The sequence below is a fragment of the Siphateles boraxobius genome, unplaced genomic scaffold, assembly GCF_051911475.1.
Source record: "Siphateles boraxobius isolate OS27281-9 unplaced genomic scaffold, OSU_SipBor_1 77, whole genome shotgun sequence".
In the NCBI taxonomy this organism is placed as follows: Eukaryota; Metazoa; Chordata; class Actinopteri; order Cypriniformes; family Leuciscidae; genus Siphateles; species Siphateles boraxobius.
The window spans coordinates 20,023,720-20,039,379 of NW_027509205.1; the positions used below are offsets into that span (position 1 = coordinate 20,023,720).

The 15,660-nt window shown below is 39.4% G+C and overlaps 2 protein-coding genes across 2 annotated transcripts in view; both read right to left on the bottom strand.

Moving 5' to 3' along the window:
• LOC143725824 (GLIPR1-like protein 1) overlaps nucleotides 1-15,458 on the bottom strand; it is a 43,282-nt gene extending 27,824 nt beyond the window's left edge. The window contains exons 1-3 of the mRNA XM_077218616.1: nucleotides 15,420-15,458; nucleotides 4,117-4,172; nucleotides 3,879-4,047 (exon numbers count right to left, since the gene is read on the bottom strand). Coding sequence (XP_077074731.1) covers nucleotides 3,879-4,047; nucleotides 4,117-4,124 — 177 coding nt within the window. The 5' untranslated portion in view covers nucleotides 4,125-4,172; nucleotides 15,420-15,458. The remainder of the gene's footprint in view (nucleotides 1-3,878; nucleotides 4,048-4,116; nucleotides 4,173-15,419) is intronic.
• Nucleotides 8,517-13,231, bottom strand: LOC143725823 (peptidase inhibitor R3HDML-like). Its single transcript, XM_077218615.1, has 6 exons — nucleotides 12,767-13,231; nucleotides 10,998-11,146; nucleotides 10,789-10,864; nucleotides 10,596-10,705; nucleotides 9,948-10,039; nucleotides 8,517-9,824 (listed from the first exon to the last, which is right to left on the bottom strand). Exons 1-6 carry the CDS (start codon nucleotides 12,920-12,922, stop codon nucleotides 9,361-9,363), a joined length of 1,047 nt encoding a protein of 348 aa, XP_077074730.1. The 5' UTR covers nucleotides 12,923-13,231; the 3' UTR covers nucleotides 8,517-9,360.
• Nucleotides 15,459-15,660: the final 202 nt, after the last annotated feature.

Consider the following 15,660-nt stretch of genomic DNA (forward strand, 5'->3'; position numbering starts at 1 on the left):
TCGGTGAATACGGGCAGAGTATGGGCTCTTCCATGCCCTCTCGATCTCCGTGTGAAGATCAGGAAGGAATGGAAGGCTCACCTGAGCTGGTGGTGTATGGCCGGGGAGAAACCGATCGTCGAGCCTACCGCGAGCGATCTCTCCTCTAGCGCGCTGCCAAGGCAGCTGCAGCCTGTTGGCAGCGCGCTCCATCACATCCACCAGCTCTGCATACACGGGGCAGGATGGCTGAGGAGGTTCAGGATCTACCTGATCATTAACCTCCTCAGCCATCTCCTGCGCGTCCTGAAGAGCATCACCTGCAGGTACAGTCGGTGAGTAATCTTCCCCATCGACCTGCAGTTCGCCCTCGTCAGCCGTCGAATCATCTGAGAGGTTAACAACCCTCTCGAGGCGATCGACGAGCTCCATCTGGGAGCCCCATGATGTAAGTCGCCGCTCGGCCTCGGCACGAGCGGGACCCGCACCATGAGGTCCAGACACTGAACCCCCTTCACTCGAGAAGAGGGCCAGACGAGAGCGGAGCGTTTTAAGAGAAAAACGCTCGCAGTTCGCACAGAGGGCTCCCTCGAGAACCTCCCATGCGTGCTCTTCACCCAAGCAAAAAACGAACAGCTCGTGTGTGTCGGCCGGTGTCAGAAACCTCGGACACGGGTCGGCACACTTACGAAAACAATCTGCCTTAGCTGTGCGTTTCATCTTTCTCTTACCTTCCCGTATACTTGAATAGCGTTTCAAACAAACAGTCCCTGAAGACGATGAGATGATTTGTCATGTTGCAAGGCGCCCTTATATACTTCCAGGTCGCACGTTAATCTTTACTCTAATGATTCACGGGCTGTCGCCGGTCAATGTGATTGACGTGATTTGATAGTGATTTCAGACACCTGTCACGCCTGAGGCGTTCCCCATAACGTCGTTGACGTATTGTTGAGTTCCCTTCGAAAGGGAACTGCATTGGTGTTTGCAGTGATGGTGCACAGACCATGGCAGGGGTCAGAAAAGGACTTCGAGCACTTATCAAGAAGGAATCACCTAATGCTGAGTGGACACACTGTGTTATACACAGAGAAGCACTAGCATCAAGGCACCTTTCCTCTGAATTAAGTGAGGTCATGACTGACATTGTAGGTGTAGTGAATTTATGAAGACCAGACCACTAAAAACAAGAGTCTTCTCTGCTATCTGTGAGGAGATTGGAGCTGAACATCAAGCTCTGCTGTTTCACAGTGAAGCAAGGTGGCTGTCACGAGGAAAAGTCTTGTCCCGAGTTTTTGAGCTCAGAGAGCAGATACGAATATTTTTGGAGCAGGAGAACAAGTGTGACCTCGCAGAAAAATGTAGTGCTGAGAACTTCCTGGCAAAACTGGCCTACCTGAGTGACATATTTGTAAAGCTAAATGAACTAAATTTACAGCTTGAAGGGAAAGATAAACACCTCCCTCAGGTCACAGACAAGATCAGCTCTTTCACTCGAAAGCTTGCAATGTGGGGCAGGCGACTCGATGAAGGAAATACTGATTCATTTGAGAACCTGCATGGATTTGTTGACACTACTGACTATGATGCCACCTCAGTGATTCCATATATTAAGGAGCATATTTCATCACTGATGAAATTCTTTAAAAAGTACTTTCCTGAAAACAGTTCCCAATATGACTGGGTGAGAGATCCTTTCAATGCACCAGCTCCAACTGGTTTCAGCTCTGCAGAGGAGGACCAGTTCATTGATATGACGTCTGACTCCACATTGAGACTGAGGTTCACATCACAGACACTGAGTGAATTCTGGCTGACTGTAGAGAGGCAGTATCCACTCTTAGGGCAGAGGGCCATGGACATTCTTCTTCCTTTTGCAACATCTTATCTTTGTGAGATTGGCTTCTCTGCTGTTGCTGCACTGAAGACCAAGTACAGGTCCCAGCTAAACATTGAGCAGGAGCTGAGAGTTGCAGTATCATGCCTCAAACCCCGCTTCGAAAAGCTGTGCATTGCAAAACGTGCTCATAGTAGCCATTAATCCTGGCTTCCTCATTTTGATAAAAAGAAAAAAACAGCACAAATTGTTTTATTCATTTTTTTTATAGGTCAAAGTGTTTTATATATTGTGCTCCTGAGTTAATGTTGCTGATCAATTTGAATTTATTATTATTTATTGATTATATAAAAAACAAATTTAGTATCAAATGGTTAAAAAATGTTTACAGTTTAAATAAGGATTGAATTTTTTTTTTTCAGGCAAATTGATGCACTTTAAGTCTTTTCTGTTACAGACTAAAAAAAATGTTAATAAAGTTATTCTTTGTTGTAAGTTGATCTATATTTCTTTTTCATGTTAATAAGGATACAATGTTATGCAGAGGTGTACTTATAACAATTTTATAGACAAATTATATTATTTACAGTCGTGGCGGAGAGTTGGGGGGCACGAAATGTTTACTTCTTCCTAGTGGGGGCGTAACAGAAAATAATTGAGAAGCACTGCCATAGAGCGATGGCCTAAACTACATTCACAAATGGAGGCCTATTACCATAAGAGCTCTTAAGAGCGCACTTACTACCAAACCCAACGCCAGACCTATAGACGGGTTCCTACATTGAAGGGGAAAAAAACACAATTTGTTCCACTGTCTGAGGTCTTTCTGGACGTGCTTCTGATGCTTAAACTTCCCACACAGCGTGCGAGTAATGAATTGAATTCCCTTTCGCATATTTTTGCGCTTGAATATTTAAATAGGCAATTCAGGCACAAGAAGAGGTGAAGGGGAACTCAATTCATTCCATTTATTTTCAATTAATTTGTATCATTGATTTATATGAGAATTGAGCACCTTCAAATTCTCAAACCTGTAATGCAAAATAAGCTTTATTTTCTTTCCTAATTTTTTCCATTTCATTTTGCAGTGAAATATGACCCAGCATGTTGTTGTTGGTACAATCCACTCTATTGTTGTGTAAATTTAAGTGAACATAACATGTTTCACACGACACCCAGAGCCTTTTCCACTGAATCTCCCCATATTCCTGCTCTGAATTTCACCCATAATACAAATACAAGAGAGTAAGACAGGATGACCACATGGGGCTTTAATAAAACACTTACACTCAGCATAGTGTTCCTGCGGTCTCGTATAACATTCACATTCCTCAGCATGTGTCACACACACGCGCATGTTGTGCAACGGTATTTCATGCATCCACATACCCACACACACTCCATTCAGTCTAAATAAACCGGAATCATGGTTTCTTTGCAAAAAGTCCCTCTTTATAAATCAAGGATGGTCTCATGCATTCACATGACACACAAGTTGAGGTGTTTTTTACACAGCAACAATGCTTCTTAAAGGGACATTTTAAATACTAACATTGATACTAAATGACTTTATGCTGAGTGATTTATTTAATACTTTTAGGATCCGTTTTCATTTGGTAAACCACAATCATGATTACTGCATTCCTTAGACTCCCTAGTGTTTTGAAGTTAATTGTGTTAATGAATAAGCATCATGACACAATTAATGGATATTAATGTGATAATTGTTTACAGCAGTAATTAGACCATTAAATATATGATTCAAGTGACTGATGGCTAAGGATTAGATGCTTTGACCTCATAAGAGCATCCAGAGACCAAAACATCAACAGTCTGAGATCAAACTCAGACTTCACACACATGTGGTTGGGAAAGTTATTTTCTATAGATCATGTACACTACCATTTAAAAGTTTGGGGTAAGTAAGATTTTTTTTTAAAGTAAAGACATTTTTGCATGGACTTTTTGTTCAGTCACTCTTGGACCAATCAGGTTTTCACCACTAGAACCAAAGCGAAATATGTTGTGTACATGTGTTTCTCCAGTCAGGTGCATCCCTTACCACTTTCTGCATGAAGGCGGCGCTGGGCTGAACCTGAGAGCGAAGCTTGTTGTGCATGTCCACGATGGTTGATTCCTCCTGCTCGGTTAGTTGTCCATTGGCTAAACTCAGAATCGCCCAGATCCCGGCGCACCAGAGGGCCACGTCCCAATACATGCTCCCTGTCTGACTCCGAGGACACTAGATCAGCTGAACAAAAACCTCTTCTCTTGTTCTGAGTTGTTCTTCGCTGTCTTACCCCGTCATTCGCTGTCCAGAATGCCTTCAGAACATGTAAAAGTATCTCTCTCAGAGCTGTTAGTGTGTGTAAGTGAGAGAGAAAGTTAGGACAGGACCCCAGAATGAAACTCCCTTCCTTCTTATCCTGTACTCGAGCCGCCCCTTGGTCATATTACACATCTCACATGCACATAAACACACTCCACCGGTTTACTCATTATACTGGGAATACGTGACTCTGTCCGGCTGTCCAACAAGAGGCACTATGTCTCCAAGGTGTTGAGAAATAATTGGGTTTTAGTCACAGGGCATGTTATAGCAGCTCTACTTGAGGAATGCCTGAGATAACAGGGATATGATCTGATTTATCTTGCCTGTGTTTTCCATGAAAAACTTCTGTACTCATATTACTGAAGTAATTTCCTTTGTACCAGGTTCTGCTCTCTCCGACGAGGATTCACCCTTATATTAGTGGGTACCTCCTCGCGGAGGGTTATACAAACCCAGATCTCCTTTACTGTAACTGATGCCAGTGAAATTCTTTCCCTCCTTATAGCTAAGCTGTTAACTGAGAGGATTATTTGATTTCATGGATAAGGTCTGAATTGTCAAAATTGACAACACAGTTGAGCTGTTCCTTTCAAGTAACAACATTTCAAGAACCCTATTTTTTCATATTCTAGAGTTTTTTTTTAAAAAATGCTGTTTTTTATTGCATTTTCATGAACACTTACACAGAAATGTAAATTACATGTTTATAACAACAAACATAATGTACAAAAACAAAGCAAAAATACAAACAAACAAACACCGGGGCTCATATTACATGAAAACTACATACACAAACCAACACTGGATAATAAAGTATGTACTTTGGAAGTCAGAGTTAACAATACATTGCAATCAATAATAGCCACAGAGCAATAAAATAGGGTTAATATAGTGCAAATGAAAATTGTTAGGTTTTTACATATTCTGATGAAAATGTGAGTGTTTTTTAATTTCTTGTACAAAATGCAAAAAGTCAAAGTGAAAAGTCAGAGTGCATTCAAAAGAGATTTCGATACCCTGGAAACAAATTGGCACAATGCCAAATTATTTTATATCAATATAACAGCGGAAACAACTTAAAATACTCAAAAAAAAAAGTAGACGGCACCCAAGGTTTAGAGTGTGTTTATGATGATTTTTACACATTTGTGAGGTCAGGCACTGATGTTGGATGAGAAGGCCTGGTTCACAGTCTCCGCTCTAATTCATCCCAAAGGTGTTTTATCGGAACCTTGCATTGTGCACTGGTGTGCAGTCATGTTGGAACAGGAAGGGGCCATCCTGAAACTGTCCCCACAAAGTTGGGAGCATGAAATTGTCCAAAATGTCTTGGCATGCTGAAGCATTAAAGGGTTAGTTCACCCAAAAATGAAAATGATGTCATTAATGACTCACCCTCATGTTGCTCCAAGCCCGTAAGACCTCCGTTCATCTTCAGAACACAGTTTAAGATATTTTAGATTTAGTCCGAGAGCTTTCTGTCCCTCCATTTAAAATGTATGAACGGTATACTGTCCTTGTCCAGAAAGGAAATAAAGACATCATCAAAGTAGTCCATGTGACATCAGTGGGTTAGTTATAATGTTTTGAAGCATCGGAAATACATTTTGGTCCAAAAATATCAAAAACTACGACTTTATTCAGCATTGTATTGTCTTCCGGTTCTGTTGGGGATCCGCGTTCACGAGTTCGCAATGACGCTGATGACGTAAGACGCTGCTGACGGGTATCTGGTGCGTCTGTGTATTCGGGTTCAAATAAATATGGCTGGGCAAAAAAATGCAAGTCTTCCTCTGTGTGGAAATCCTTAGACATGTTTGTGAAGATTGTTTTGTTTCCAGCATGCGTCTCCCTCAGCACCAGCCACACACAGCAGCGTCTTACGTCAGCAGCGTCACTGAACGCGGATCCCCAACAGAACCGGAAGACAATACAATGCTAAATAAAGTCGTAGTTTTTGTTATTTTTGGACCAAAATGTATTTCCGATGCTTCAAAACATTATAACTAACCCACTGATCGTCACATGGACTACTTTGATGATGTCTTTATTTCCTTCTGGACAAGGACAGTATATCGTTCATACATTTTCAATGGAGGGACAGAAAGCTTTCGGACTAAATCTAAAATATCTTAAACTGTGTTCTGAAGATGAACGGAGGTCTTATGGGCTTGGAGCGACATGAGGGTGAGATATTAATGTCATCATTTTCATTTTTGGGTGAACTAACCCTTTAAGAGTTCCTTTCAGTGGAACTAAGGGGCCATGCCCAACCCCTGAAAAACTACCCCACACCATAATCCCCCCTGCACCAAACATTACACTTGGCACAATGCAGTCAGGCAAGTACCGTTCTCCTGGCAACCGCCAAACCCAGACTCGTCCATCAGATCGCCAGACAGAGAAGCGTGATTCGTCACTCCAGGGAACACATCTTCACTGCTCTAGAGTCCAGTGGCGTCTTGCTTTACACCCCTGCATCCAACGCTTTGCATTGCACTTGGTGATGTAAGGCTTGGATGCAGCTGCTCGGCCGTGGAAACCCATTCCATGAAGCTCTCTACGCACTGTTCTTGAGCTAATCTGAAGGCCACACGAAGTTTGGAGGTCTGGTCTTGAATCTGTAGAAAGTTGGTGACCTCTGAGCACTGTGAGCCTTAGCATGCACTGACCCCGCTCTGTGATTTTACGTGGCCTACCACTTCGTAGCTGAGTTGCTGTTGTTCCCAATTGCTTCCACTTTGTTACCACTAACAGTTGACCGTGGAATATTGAGTAGTGAGGAAATTTCATTAATGGACTTATTGCACTTGTAACCTATCAAGATACCATGATTGAATTCACTGAGCTCCTGTGAGCGACCCACTCTTTCACAATGTTTGTAAAAGCAGTCTTCATCCCTAGGTGCTTGATTTTTATACAACCGTGGCCATGAAAGTGATTGGAAGACCTGAATTCAATGATTTGGAGGGGTGTCCCAATACTTTTGGCAATATAGTGTATCTTCTTTTGTGTTCAACAGAAGAAAGATACTCATACAAGTTTTGGACAACATGAGGTTGAGTAATTGATGACAGAATTTAATTTTCCAGAATTTTCTTATCCCTTTAAGGGTATAAGGGGGGTTAATGTGCCTGTTTGAGTGATTTTCATCCGCATGTTAGGGAACTTATTTTCAAACACTTGTCGGACTCTGCTGTAGGATTACATGATGTGTCCCGTGTTAATGACCTGATGGATTGTCTAAACTGAACAGATGCCTTTGTTTATCAGTTAGTACATTTGATCGTAATTCACTTGCATGTGTCTATCCAGTGAAGAGTTGTAGAGAAGAGACTATAAAGTTTTTACTAATGGTTTTGAAAGGGAACAGTTGATCTTTCTTGTGCTAAACTGGTTTATTTTCTCTCTTCTGTAGGGCGTTGTTCTAGACTTGGACCGTTTTGCTGTTCAGATACTCATTTTCATTTCCAGATGTACAGGCATAACAACACCAGTCTCCAAGCACCACAACACTGCACACGTGTAAGGCCCACATCTAATGATGTATTGCAACATTGTACAAAAATGCACCAAAATCCCCCATATTTTGAACCTGTTTTGTGTTTTAAAAATAATGTCACTTGTCATATATACATCATATATATTGATTAAATAGTACATACTCATATGTTTGTGTATGCAATAATTGGTAATTTGTTTATTGGACAGAGATACTTAGAGATGAGAAAACACACAGCTCATCTGACCAAAAACTCATTCAGACCACAGCTGAATATCTGCTTTGTGTTTCCCAGATGTGTATCAATCCCTCATTGTGTTTGCTCATCCATTTTCCAAGATTAACAGTTCCAAGTGGATCTACATTTTATTTGCTTGAAATGTGTGGAGTTGATATGTTTGGCCTTGGTAGAATAGATCTGCTATTGGTTATTTCTGCTGTTGCTGTACAATATAGCATACATGAATTACCCATAGCAGATCTATACAGGTGGAGGGTTTCTGAAAGAGCGCTGCAAACATTTTACGCCTGTGTATTGTGTTGATAGTACCTGTCCTGTTTATGCAACACTTTAAAAATCAGCTAAAGGGTTATAAATCAAATGTATTATGAAGCAAAAGAAAATATTTGCTTAAAATCCTTTAAAATAGAAAATGTCAACACCGAGTTATACTGCCATGTAGTGATGTCTGTTGGGTCCAACATTGAACAGCATCAACAGTGAATTATGATTGATGGAGATGATCTATTATGTGACTGCATAAAAGTTGTCACTGCCAAAATAGGGATAAGTGTACATTTGACTACATAAAGAAAATGACCACCGTAGGTAATTTTAAATAGGAGAAATCATTAGAAGAAAAAAATGGGGAGTAACAAAATATTTATTCAAGTTCATTTAGGTTTTTCCATTCCAGTTTTCACCAGCTTTTAAATTAACACAATAAATGACATTTAGCCTACATATAAAAAATATATACTCTACATACAATACATGCATGTACTTGTGCATTGTAATAATTCTCACATTCTTTAAAACTAATACTATACTATCAATCTATAAAAAGACCAAATTCAAAACATAATATTTTCCAGCTAAATTGACACATCTTACAGTAACCTTAAAGACACTGAGAAGAGCTGATGATCTAAATCTTATAGAATCTTGTTTCTGCCATGAAATTAAAAATATTCTGACTTTTTCTTGCAGTTGAGAGTTTATATAAAATCACAATTCTGTAGGGGGAAAGCCCGAATTGTGAGACAAAAAGTCGCAATACCTTATTTGTAATTCCATGGCGGAAACAAGCTTCCATAAAAACAGGCTTGCACGAGATCATCTTAAAAGATTTGAAAAAAGAGGTTAAATTCAAAGATTTTGGTTTGTTTCTCAAATAACTTAATTTACTCTTAATGTCTTAGTTTTCTACCATACATATATATGCTACTGCTGTCCTAATCAAAGCCTTTGGTGATTATGAGTCAGGAGTTTCAATGAGAGATATTGTTTCTTGTTTTAAGCTAAACAAATTGATGCATTTTTCATAAAACAAGACTCAATATCTTCAGTCATTTTGCTTCAAATTAATGTATCTTGATTTAAGAACGTTTAGATATTTGAACTGGATAACAAGAAAATATATTTTTTGCAGTGCACACATTTTATGTGTATTTCTCATCAGGTTATGAAGGATCTCATCCACTCCAGACTCACAAAACAAGCACTATCCCAATGAGCATCAGTAGATGAGTTGAGACTCTTTCCATCTTTGATCCATGACTCTTGGTTGTTTTTTCCATGCCGGTCTCATCTGCTTTAACAGACACTTGTGTGGGCTCTCGGGGAACATCGACAGGTTTCGTGGTACTGTGGGAAAGCTTAGGTAAGACAATCGGATCTTTAGTGACTCCCTGCTTCGTGGTACTCTGGGAAAGCTCGGTTAAGACAGTCGGATCTTCAGTGAAGTCAGTTTCCATGGTACTCTGGGAAAGCTCGGTTAAGACAGTCGGATCTTCAGTGAAGTCCGTTTCCATGGTACTCTGGGAAAGCTCGGTTAAGACAGTCGGATCTTCAGTGAAGTCCGTTTCCATGGTACTCTGGGAAAGCTCAGGTAAGACAGTCGGATCTTCAGTGACATCCGGCTCCTCAGATGGCTGGAAGAGATTCTCACTCACTGAGGAAATAGAGATTGAGAGGGTGTACAACAAAAGTAGACAGTTTAGTTATGGCAATTTCCATAACGATTTAGTTCATGTTAGCTTTAAGTTGATTTGCACTGATAAAGTTTTCAAATTACCGCAGATTTTCTCCTCGCACACTGGCAGGTTTTCTGGACACTTTGAACACGGCTTTCCAGACACGTATGGATTTAATCCCTCAAAATTTCCTCTGAAATGAAGGAAAAGAGGAAGGATGGATTTAATAGATATTTAAAATTTATTATGTGAAGGGTATTTTATATCAGCGGTTCTCTACTAGATGGCTTAAATATCTTTATATAAGCTTAAACCACTAAAAATGTATTTCTCTTCATTTTTTAATTCATTACTTCAACAACGGTCATATATATAAAATGACTATTGTCAAAAAGGTTTGAAAACAAGCTGCTTTGATAGTACAGCAGAAATATCTTTGGTTGCCTTTGAAAATATACATTTACATTTAATCATTTAGCAGATGCTTTTATCCAAGCGACTTACAAATGGTCCTCGAGTCATTCGAAAAGTTTGAGAACCACTACTTAAGATATAGTTTTAAAACGGTTTCAGTATTAGCTGGTGGTATAGACTTCTAGATAGAAATATTTGTATAGGAACTCATATGATGTTAAGTTGCAAATTATACCACTATAAATATTGTAAAACTGGCCATGTTCTAGAATGAACACACTTTCTAGAACACTGAGACTGAGCTGATGTTCAGTTTGGATTAATGAAACGCTTACGCAGGAGAGTAATCACAGACTAGAAGAGTGGCCTTCTTGAAATCTAGACCCTCAAGAGTGTCACAGAGTTGAGTAGCACAGCCGATTCTATTGCTGTCTGCCCACACCATCTGTAAAAACAACAGAAACGCATTGTCACATCTGCATAGTCATACTGTGAATATCAAACACATTGAATGGAAACTGTGCTTACCTGAGTGTAATGGCCACACATTTTGTCTTTAGGACAGGACTTGTTTTCATAGTTATAATCCACATTTTCCTCAAACCTGCGGTGCAAAGAAATGAGTTGCTTTAATGCTTATAGGTAATATTTCCGGATATCACAGATCATTGGCATTTATTCTTTTGGGCATCAGTCATTCATTCTCATTTATGTTTTAGTTAAGATATTTTTCTTACCAGCTAACCATTGCTTTGGTTGCATTAAAAGGTCCAGTGCTGACAAAGAGATTTTCACCCAAAATGAGTTTCTCAAGGTCAGGGTTGTGTTTCCAGATGCATTTTGCTGCGTAAGCTTCAGCCACCACACGCAGTGTCTCGTCCCACACCTTAAACGACAGAAACAAGTTTGATGTTATTTGACTTTGACGTTTTTTAGTTGTGACAAAAGAACAATTTACTTAATTATAATCATGTAAACGGCATTAGTTTATTTAAGAGTTATGTTATATTATAATTTATGCAATTAACATCTCACAAAGCCTGGTCATATTTCATGCTAAAATGAAAGGGGAATATATACATACATATACAGGGCCTGAAACTAACTTTTTGCCACACCTGCCAATGGCCGGTGACTTTGCAAAAAAAAAGTTCTTAAAAACAGGCAGTAATGACAGAATTCACAATTGTCTATTCCAGTTTTGGAACCACAGCTAAAACTACTAGTCTAACTAATAATATGTAAACCATTATTAAAGATAAGTAAACAGTCAGTAATAAAATAAGAACAAATTATCAAATTACACGCAATAGCACAAATAAATACAATAGAACGAAGATACAAATTAGATAAACAGTGCTTCTCAGGTATAGGTCTATAGTATTAGGATCATTGTTGGGAGTAACGCATTACAATAATCCGTATACAGTAACGCATTACTTTTTGCTGTAATGCAGTAGTGTAAGGCATTACTAATCAATTTTCAGTAATATTTTACTCGGTACATGTTCAGTAACGCTTGCGTTACAATACACGTTTAGCCCAAAATTGATTTGTTCTTGTCAAAATGTATCTCCCTCTTGCTGGTGTACCTTTGTATTGTGTGGCGCGTGTTTAGGGTGGGTTTACAGGAGTGCCGCAAGCATGATTTCGGCTAAAACTTATGATGATCTTAACTAAAACATAAGTGAGATTTCATCCACATGGGGCTTTATTAAAACACTCACACTCAGCATAGTGTTCCTGCGGTCTCGTATAACATTCACATTCCTCAGCATGTCACACACACACGTTGCGCAATGGTATTTCATGCATCCACACACACTCCATTCAGTCAAAATCAACCGGACTCATGGTTTCTATGCGAAAAGTCCCTTTTTTATAAGAGGGACTTTATATGAAAGGAAGTTGTCATGAATTCACACGACACAAGTTGAGGTGTGTTTTACACAGCAACAATGCTTCTTAAAGGGACATTTTAAATACTAACATTGATACTAAATGACTTTATGCTGAGTGATTTAATACTTTTAGGATCAGTTTTCATTTGGTAAACCACAATCATGATTACTGCATTCCTTAGCACAATTAACTTCAAAACACTAGGGAGTCTAATGAATAAGCATCATGACACAATTAATGGATATTAATGTGATAATTATTGTTTACAGCAGTAATTAGACCATTAAATATATGATTCCAGTGACTGATGGTTAAGGATTAGATGCTTTGACCTCATAAGAGCATCCAGAGACCAAAACATCAACAGTCTGAGATCAAACTCAGACTTCACACACATGTGGTTGGGAAAGTTATTTTCTATACATCATGTACACTACTTTAAAAAAAAAAAAAAAATCTTACTTACCCGAAACTTTTAAATGGTAAAGACATTTTTGCATGGACTTTTTGTTCAGTCACTCTTGGACCAATCAGGTTTTCACCACTAGAACCAAAGCGAAATATGTTGTGTACATGTGTTTCTCCAGTCAGGTGCATCTCTTACCACTTTCTGCATGAAGGCGGCGCTGGGCTGAACCTGAGAGCGAAGCTTGTTGTGCATGTCCACGATGGTTGATTCCTCCTGCTTGGTCAGTTGTCCATTGGCTAAACTCAGAATCGACCAGATCCCGGCGCACCAGAGGGCCACGTCCAAATACATGCTCCCTGTCTGACTGCGAGGACACTAGATCAGCTGGACAAAAACCTCTTCTCTTGTTCTGAGTTGTTCTCCGCTATCTTACCCCGTCATTCGCTGTCCAGAATGCCTTCAGAACATGTAAAAGTATCTCTCAGAGCTGTTAGTGTGTATAAGTGAGAGAGAAAGTTAGGACAGGACCCCAGAATGAAACTTCCCCTTTTTATCCTGTACTTAAGCCACCCCTTGATCACATTATAAATCTCACATGCAAATAAACACACTCGACTGGTTTATTCATTATACTGGGAATACGTGATTCTTTCCGGCTGTCCAACAAGAAACACTAGGTCTCTAAGGCGTTGAGAAATAATTGGGTTTTAGTCACAGGGCATGTTATAGCAGCTCTGCTTGAGGAATGCCTGAGATAACAGGGATACAATTTGAATTACCTTGCCTGTGTTTTCCATGAAAATCATCTGTACTCATATTACTGAAGTAATTTCCTTTGCACCAGATTCTGCTCTCTCCGACAAGGATTCACCCTTATATTAGTGGGTACCTCCTCGCGGAGGGTTATACAAACCCAGATCTCCTTTACTGTAAGTGACGCCAGTGAAATTCTTTCCCTCCTTATAGCTGAGCTGTTAAATGAGAGGATTATTTGATTTCAAGGATAAGGTCTGAATTGTTAAGCTGTTCATTTTGCCCTACAACATTTCAAGAACTAGATTTTTACATATTCTAATAAAAATGTGACTGGTATTTTTTTTTCTCGTGCAAAATGTAAAAACGTTAGTGAAAATCAAGCATGCATTCAAAGAAAAATTCAATACCCTGCATATCAGGGGTTTAACTGTCGGTACACAGAAGTTCGCGGTTCAGCACGTAGCCTACCCCGGTTTCGGGGTCACTGTTCGATACGATACAGGAAAAAGCAACAAATCCCCAATTCTAGGTTGTTTAATTTATTATTAACAGACAGTAGTGCAAATTACAGTTTCTTTCAATAGCACAATTTAGTACCCCCTGAGTTAGTTGGTACAGTACAGCCTGCCTACTTTCACGTTCACACTTAAGCCCGGGAAACACTTAGCGACTGTAATGCCGATTATGAATGCAATTTGATAGTCCTACTTTGACTGAACGCAACTGTCTCTGACTCTAACGCGTTTTGGCCTCAGTCATGAGTTTAAAATCTGCTGCAGTCGTTGGAAACAGTTTGTAAGCGTCTTAGAATCTTATGTAGCCCCGCCCCTTTTCAGCGCTGCGCTCATTCTGCATTGAATGAACTGCTCGTAAAAAAATTCCCGGTCGACATTTGTCAAGCCATCTGCTTTACAATGCTTATGATAAACATTACAATGCTCATGATAACTTTTGTTAACTCTACAATAAGTAAATCCACTTCAGCAGCTAATTACTCCTGGACAGCGATGCCATAGAAATATACAGAGCGACCACAAAAACGGAAGTTCAAAGACAATATTCTAAAGATGACGGCGCCCACGTTTCTCTGGTGCATAAGGTCTATAGTCACTTCAGTTTTAGAATGTTTCAGATAGTCATTAAGTGCGTCATTTTTAACGGACAGATCTGTTGCGTGTATCCTGTCACCGTAAACATGCCCTGTCAATCATCTTGTCACAGTTAAAATCCTCCATTCAATCTAGTCAAGTCAAGTCAACTTCATTTATTTAGCACTTTTAACAATATGGATTGTTTCAAAGCAGCTTATTAGGAAATTAGAGTAACAGATTGGTTTCTTTACAGCAGCTCTAGAATAAAGTTATTGTCCAACTAAGGTTAGTTTTAATTGACTTCAAAACTTGATTTACTTCCGTCACAACGATCTTATTAACTTGGGGGCCGCTAAAAATCTAATTTGATTTCCTACCGTTTCGGAGAGCACGTTCATCTGCCAGTCGTGGGTCTTTCATGCGGAGACTCATGTGTTTGCAATTTGAATATAATGATGCATTTAAAGGTAATGGGCTAAACATATCTTCACAAAAGTTCACAATGCTGCTGCAGATGCAATATAACGTTGAATAAATACATTTTCGTCAGGTTAGATACTGATAATTAATCACTCAAACCCCTTTATCTAAACTTCCGCGCATCCTCAATGTCTTTAGTTTTTTACACTTTTCACTTGTGTTTATTGTAGAATCCCCGTCCAAAGCGCGATGGGTTGTGGGGAAGGGTTGATCTTTCTTGTGCTAAACTGGTTTTATTTAATTTCTTTCTTCTGTAGGGCGTTGTTCTAGACTTGGACCGTTTTGCTGTTCAGATAATCATTTCCATTTCCAGATGTACAGGCATAACAACACCAGTCTCCAAGCACCACAACACTGCACACGTGTAAGGCCCACATCTAATGATGTATTGCTGTACAAAAATGCACCGAAATCCCCCACATTTTTAACCTGTTTTGGGTTTTAAAAATAATGTCACTTGTCATATATACATATTTGTCACGGTGTGGTGCAGGCAGAAAGAGATGAGGAGTTTTACTTACAATAATAACTCAAACAGGTACATAGAAGACGGGCAGAAGTACAATGAAAAACTGACTGAACTAAATACAAACACAGATGAACATTGATTGACAGAACACAGGTGAAACAGATGATGATGATGATGGTGATTAACTAAACACAGGTGATACAGATGAACTGATAATGATGATGACACGTGACATGAAGATAGCAGACCAATTAAGTCCAATGAAACTAAACTAAAAAGAACACAACTGTGAC

Bases quoted from the DNA above. Each gene is read 5' to 3' on its own strand.
- LOC143725823 (XM_077218615.1), bottom strand. From the start codon at position 12,922: ATGTATTTGGACGTGGCCCTCTGGTGCGCCGGGATCTGGTCGATTCTG. The intron at 10,865-10,997 runs GTAAGAAAAATA...TTTGCACCGCAG, and splicing joins ACCAAAGCAATGGTTAGCTG to GTTTGAGGAAAATGTGGATT. The intron at 10,706-10,788 runs GTAAGCACAGTT...TTGTTTTTACAG, and splicing joins TGTGTGGCCATTACACTCAG to ATGGTGTGGGCAGACAGCAA.